General features: G+C 39.7%; 1 protein-coding gene across 4 annotated transcripts in view; it reads left to right on the forward strand.

Annotated features, from left to right (window-relative positions):
* Window positions 1-6,931, forward strand: part of Nepro (nucleolus and neural progenitor protein) — a 15,691-nt gene that overhangs the window by 1,554 nt on the left and 7,206 nt on the right. For 2 of the 4 annotated variants that reach the window (XM_031363974.1, XM_031363973.1), the window contains exons 2-6: window positions 1,779-1,933; window positions 3,978-4,057; window positions 4,353-4,484; window positions 4,856-4,933; window positions 6,230-6,594. In XM_031363974.1, coding sequence (XP_031219834.1) covers window positions 1,779-1,933; window positions 3,978-4,057; window positions 4,353-4,484; window positions 4,856-4,933; window positions 6,230-6,594 — 810 coding nt within the window. Of the gene's footprint in view, window positions 1-71; window positions 160-1,778; window positions 1,934-2,916; window positions 3,449-3,977; window positions 4,058-4,352; window positions 4,485-4,855; window positions 4,934-6,229; window positions 6,595-6,931 lie in introns of those variants that run through there. The other 2 variants (XM_031363975.1, XM_031363977.1) reach the window with 2 other exon arrangements.

Raw genomic sequence — 6,931 nt, forward strand, 5'->3', positions numbered from 1 at the left:
AGGCAAGCAACTTGCCTTCGCGTATCTTTTCACAAGACCTTTCCAGGGCCATGGCAAAACATGCACACGGTGCTCTGAGGAACAGATGAAATTCCCAGCTTTTATCAGAAGCAGAAGTTTATCCCTATCCGAGTTGAATTACACAAATTCATACATATGGTAAAGATGCCTCTTAAACGAGACAAATTTTCACGTATGCCCTTAGTTTTTTAATACAGCTTGAAGGATGTTTAATCATAAAGGGACATTCAGACCAGGAGACACACCAACATACGCTATAGTTTTCATGGTTATCTCATATCTAACTTTTTGTTGTTTTTGTTTTAGAAGCTGCTTTTGGTCCTGTGACTGTCAGCTAAGACTTTTGTTATTTCTAAAACAGGTTTTATCCACTCTAAAATGGGAATAAAAAATAGTACCAGCTTCTTGCCATAGTGGGGGAATAAAAAGGTTGATACCACGAAGCATTTGTTCACAGTGCCTGGTTTGACAGTCAAAGGACAGTAGTTGTCATTATTAAATAGACACATTTGGTAATTGTTAAGTACAACCTAGTGAGTATTCTCACCCCTCTTCCCATCTATCTTTCCTACGCAGTTTAAAGTTCTTTCTAATTCCTCTCTAGTCACAATTTTAAAAACAGACTGTTATGGGAAATTCACCAACTCATCACCTAGGTAGCTGATTTAATTTCTCCAGAGATTTTCACTTAGAGTGTTTGTGTTTCCTTTCTGAGCCACTAGATGGCACATGACAACTGCTGCCCAGCTACTCATGTTCTGATTAGGAAGCATTTGTATTCCCATTCAGTTATGTAATACAATTTCCAATGGCCCTGGTGGTTTCTCCTTTCTGAATGTGGTTTTCCATTGATATCCCTGGGGGATTAGTTCTAGGAATCCTTCCACATAAATGTGTACATGCTCAAGTCTGTATAACATGGTAGATAATATTTGCAGTAGGACTTCCACACATCTTTCTGTATACATTAACACTATCTCTACATTGCTTATGAAATCCTATACAATGCAACTGCTATTGAAGTATATTATAGATGGAATTTGGGGGGACTATATTCAGAGTGAGGTTGGTTGAATACACAGATGGCGCTCGAAAGTAGAGGGCTGAATGTATTATATATTCTTATCAAAACATGGTATCCATCGGGTGGAGAGATGACTCAATGGTTAAGAGCCCTGACTGTTCTTCCAGAGGTCCAGAGTTCAATTCCCAGCAACCACGTGGTCACTCACAACCCTCTGAAACGGGACCAGATGCCCTCTTTTGGTTTGTCAGAGGAGAGCTACAGTGTACTCATATACATACAATAAATAAATCTTAAAAAAAAAGAAGAAAGAATAAAGTATCCAAATACAGTTCCTTTGCCTTTGAAGACTGTAGTTATATGCATTCTGTCTTGCTCACCTGCAGAACAAAATGAGGGGTTTAGAGATAGATGGGATGTTGCCAAGCTTTTTATATTTGTGATGTAAATGTACACCAAATGATAGCTGTAAAAGTAGTCCTATTACTCATAGTCATGGTAGAAAGTGATGTCAAGACAGACACACGTTGATGTTTAACAAATGTTTCCTTATTGATCACCTGCCCTCATTTTCTAATGTCTTTCTTAGAAGTCCTTCATTTTTATAGTTGAGACTAGTTTGTGTTTTGAGTTCTTTAAAGCAAATAAGGCACAATGTTTTAGCGTGTTTCTCATCAAGTGCAGTAAATGTAGGATTGCATACTGAGTATCATTTTAACTGTCTCTGCTTTAGATGTCTACATTGCAGCTGTCATTAAAGGATGCCACCTTGTCACACAGTCACTCAAGAGCCAGACGTTGGATGCGGAAGTCAATGTGTTATGCTCAGTTCTCTACAGCAATCACAACAGACTGGGCCACCACAAGCCCCATTTGGCCCTCAGACAGGTAAGCTCTGTGTTCCACTGGTAGCCTGAGACTGATGAACATGAGCCTTACACTGCCACTTACTATTTTTTTATTTATGGAAAGTTCACATATTGCTTCTTAAGCCTGTAAGATACAATTATATTTTAGCTTTTTTTGTCTTTGATTTTTCCAAAATCATTTCAAAAAGCAATTTATAACCAAGCATATTTCAAAGCTGGATATGGTGGTTAACGCCTTTAGTCCTAGCACTTGGAGGCAGAGGCAGGTGGATTTCTGAGTTTGAGACCAGCCTGGTCTATGTAGCTAGTTCCAGGACAGCCAGGGCTATATAGAGAGACCTCGTCTCAAATAAAACAAGGAAGCAAACAAACAAAAAAGTATATTTTGATTCTTTCCAGTTTTATTTTCTCTATGTACAGTCTAACAGGGCCTTTGCCTAGTTCAAAAGTAAACTAATTTAAACTCTAAAATCTTAAAAAAGAAAATAGTTGTGGTTCAGGGTTGTGGTTTACTTCTTTGGAATCATAATGTAATCAGCAGTGTGTTGGTGTTAGTGGGTTTATGGTTAAGTTGTGGTGTAGAATGGTTTCATGTACTTTTTGGAGATTAAGAAAATATTGTGACTTTGAGCTCCAGGACTTATAACATGGCAGAGAGCTGCTGAAGCTGGATTCTGCATGCACCATTCATGTAGTCACTTTGGTAATGCTGCAAGTACCTTTAAAAGCTCAGTGTACTGGGCACTATGTGACAGAGCCATCTTTCCAGTATTTACTTATTTTTCACAAAGTTCTCTGTTGACAATGTATTGTATCTACACCTATGAAAAAGACATAGTTTCTCACTATACAAACCTACCCTTTCTGGTTAGCTATACTCCTACTGATTAAGGCCCAAGAGATGAAGATTCCCTTATCAAAGAGGATCATGGTCTTTCTCTAAATTTTCTTCTAGGGCAGCTTTTACCCAGGTTTTTGAATCCAAGATCAAACTTGTTTACTAACTTCCTTGCTGATTTTCCTTCCCTTCTTCCCTTCCCCTCTCCCAAATCAGATTTCACTCACTATTTTCCAAGTGTATTACTGTTTTGGATTGTCGATAACTATCTTAAAAGATGGTGTCCAGACTTAGAAATTAAAAAGCCAGCCCCAGTGAATTTAAGGATTGAGCTATACTGAAGTAGAACCGATAAGTGTGATTTGGTTTTTGGTAGTGTGTGTGTCGCTCTGACAAGATAACAGTACCAACCAGAATCAATTCCCATCATCCTTTGATGTGTTAGTGCAGTCCAGGGAGTGCCCATGGTGGGTGTTTCTGACATCTAGAATGTCAGAAAAAAATAAATCTAGAGAATTTATACAGCATTTTGTATTCTACATGGAATTTTCTCCCCTCCCCCCACAAGAACCCCTGTTCTAATAACAAGAATACATTCGTGAACAAAATGTACAAGTTCTCTTCTCCGTGGGGAGTTTATAGTATAGTTTGGAGGAAGTCAGTCAGCTAGTCAGTCAACAACTGGTATACCAACTGGTAAGAAGTGCTAGTAAGGGAAAGCAGAGAAGGGGAATTGCAGTGTTAAATAAAGCATATCCATTTTAGCATTTAGTTAAGTACTTGATAGGTTATTACTAGAAATTGGAGTGTATCATATACCATGTTATTGTCTAGCGTATCTTGCACATAGTAGGTGTTCAGTGTAGTTACTCTGTGACTAAGTCACTTTGTTCATTTCTGGTGCTTATAGACTGTTGAAACTGAGTTAAGAATGTGCTTTCTTGTTTTACTAGGCTCACTGCTGTAAATATGCTTCCTCAACAAATTATAATGTTGAGATTTACATTCATTTTGGTTACTTTCCAGCATCGAGTAATTTTCTTGAACTGAGAAATTCATTGGTGAAATTGTTTTGGGATCTGGGTTTCCTTGGCCTTTAAATGGGAAGGCCTTCTGTGGCATATTTCCATACCATGAAATGCTTTGCTTTCTTGCATTCTTGGTCATATCTGGGACACTGTTGTATATATACACATACTAATTTGAGCTGCTCTTCCTCCTTCAGGTAGAACAGTGCTTAAAGCGTTTGAAACACATGAATTTGGAGGGGTCAATTGAAGACTTGTCACAGTTGTTGTCTGCCAAGTAGGTGGTCCATTGCTCTGTTGGGAGCACCCTTTGGTATTCTCTGTTTGGTAGTGAGGTATAATCAACTATGCCAAGATGTACATGTTTCGTGTTAATGAGGGGAACCTGTTGACTGATGGGAGGGACTGGTGGGATGCTGAAATAGGCCTCATAGGTTGCAGTGAAAGAGCAGTGGAGTGCTAGTGGGCATAACCACCTCAGGCTGAGCTTAAAGCAAGTCTTCACTTAAATGCTGCAGTAGAAATGCTGTATTTAGAAAATGACCGTGATGTCCTTTTCTGTGTATGTCAAGTGCAACTCAGCCTGGAGCTACAGAAAACCGCGTCGTGCCCAGCCAGCCGGTGGTGGAGGTGGTGCTGATGAAGGTTTTGGGAGGCTGCAAGCTGTTACTGCGCTTGCTGGACTGCTGCTGCAAGGCCTTTCTGTATCCTTGACTGTGGGAACACCTTTGTCTAAATGGAAGCTGTTTGGACTTCTGTTTAAATGCTGTGCTCTTAAGGCACTGTAACCTGTGGGATTCTCAAAGCTGTGCCTTTGGCTCCTCATTGCTGGCATGGCTGGTGCCTGGGACTCTGTGTCTCTACCTAGCATGTATTCTAAGAGCTTGCTCTTTAGAAATCCTTACTCTCAGACACTAACTGTAACAGTAGGAGCTCTAGTAGAATGGATAATTTTGCTTTTAGTGTAATGTGACTTTTTGCCGTTTTTGGGCTTTAATATCTTATAAATATTAAATTGTAACTTACAACTTAAATTCCCTTGGTTTTGTTTTTCCACCTTAAACGGATTCTTCAGGTTGACCGTGAAGCACTTAGGGCTAAAGGAATTCATTATTTTGAACCTTGTGATGGTTGGGCTGGTGAGCAGGTTATGGTATGTTCATATTTCTTCATTTGTGTTTCATCTTTACCTGACCCCAGTTTCTTGTTAGTGTTCACACAGTTTCTTTTCTCACTGTCGCCCTGGGATCTGAAGGTGCTGCTTCCCTTTCTTCCCAGGACAGTTGATTTGCACATTGTTAGCTGGGTGGTTATGTCAGAGGGCTTTTCTCCTGAAACCTTCACCTGACACTGGGTAGCTCGGATAGTGAGTTCCTAGGACCTAGGAACTATAATGATAGTAAATAATAATAACAATAATAATAATAATAGTAGTAGTAGTAGTAGTAGTAGTAGTAGTAATAATGTTAGCAGTAGTAATATTGCAATAGACTTTTGAAAAAGCTGCTGTTCCTGGGCTGGCCATATTGTGGGTCTTTCTGACCACTGGTTGTTAATTTTAATAGAAATTAGAAATACAACTTGACCTTCCTTATATGGCCTAGACTTCTGCCTGACACACTGCTGCTTTTGAGCCATATTTGGTTGATAGAAATAACACTTGTAATATTTATAAACTAAAAAAAAGGCATTTCCTTGTGTATGTTTGTTCATAAAGTGGTTTGATAAATAACTAGGCACAGAATTGGATCATTAGTTCCTATCTGTGGCAAAACTGTCAAAACAAGAGACAAACCCAGAAGATTCTTCCTACCTTCAGATATAAACCTTGCTTTGATGTCTTAACCCAGATATCTTATTTGTATTTTCAATCATCTTTTTTTTTTCTAAATTAATAACTTTTTTTAACATCCAAACTGAAGTTTTCCCTCTCTCCTCTCCTCACCCCCTCCCCCTCAAAAAAGGGCAGGCCTCCCGTAGCTATCAACCAGCCTTGGCATGTGCAGGCCTCCTGTAGCTATCAACAGCCTTGGCATGTCAAGTTGCAGTATGACTAAGCACCTTTTCTCCTGCTAAGGCTGGACCAGGTAACCCAGTAGGAGGAAATGGTCCCAATAGCAGGCAACAGTCAGAGACAGTCCCTGCTTCCACTGTTAAAGGTCTCAAACTGTAGCATATGTACAGAGGGCCTAGGCCAATCCCATGTAGGCTCCTGGTTGGCAGTTCAGTCTCTGTGAGCCCTGTATGAGCCCAGGTTAGTTGATTCTGTGGGCTTTCATGTGGTGTCCTTGACCTCTCTGGCTCCTATAGTTCCTCCTCTACATCTGTTTCCATTAGTTTATTCTGCTTATTCTTAATCAGAAGTACTAGCATTTGAATTACCTATCTGTCTGTCTGTCTGTCTGTCTGTCTGTCTGTCTGTCTATAAAGAGCTTCTGTTTCTTTCTAGGGTTCTCCATAAAGGACTTTTGAGAAGGCTGATTTCCTTGTATGAGCCATTGCTAGGTTTGCATCAGGAAATCTCCAGGATTCAGCCCATGCCTTACTTCAAAGATTTTGCCTTTCCCTCCAACATCACTGACTTTCTAGGCCCCTCCTACCTTGAAGTCTTTAAGGGAAAAACACCTGCAGCTTTTGCTACTAAAGGAGTAACAAAGTTGCTAAATAAACTGTTTTTAATGAGAGAGCAACTACCAAAGATCAATGAAGACACCTTAGATAGGCTTTCCAAACCATCTAAGCAAATGACAAGCAGTCCGCAGAGCAGTGTGGACCTGGGGCAGCCAGTGAAAGCCTGTAAAAGGACCAAAAAAGGTGAGCTGCGTGGAGAAGCATGCACTTTTTATTTCCTTTAAATTGTGTTTATTTCTGTCTGTTTTTTCTTAAATACATACTTACAAAATAAGCCTTTGAAAGCACGGTAGAGTCATGCATTGTACAGAAAGAACTTGAGAACCTCACACTGATCATGCTTAGGGAGGTGTGGGTGTTACCTGTTCTCACAGCTTTGCTTCGGTTCCTTCCTGGTGCTTTGCTTTATTCTCTCCATTTCTCTAACAGTAACTTGGCAGGAAATGTCACGTAGTTAAGAATTTGTTGGAGGTTTGAAAATGATATGGCTGAGTTTTTCTGTCTTTTTTTTTTTTTTTTT

This window comes from Mastomys coucha, unplaced genomic scaffold (genome assembly GCF_008632895.1).
Source record: "Mastomys coucha isolate ucsf_1 unplaced genomic scaffold, UCSF_Mcou_1 pScaffold12, whole genome shotgun sequence".
NCBI lineage: Eukaryota > Metazoa > Chordata > Mammalia > Rodentia > Muridae > Mastomys > Mastomys coucha.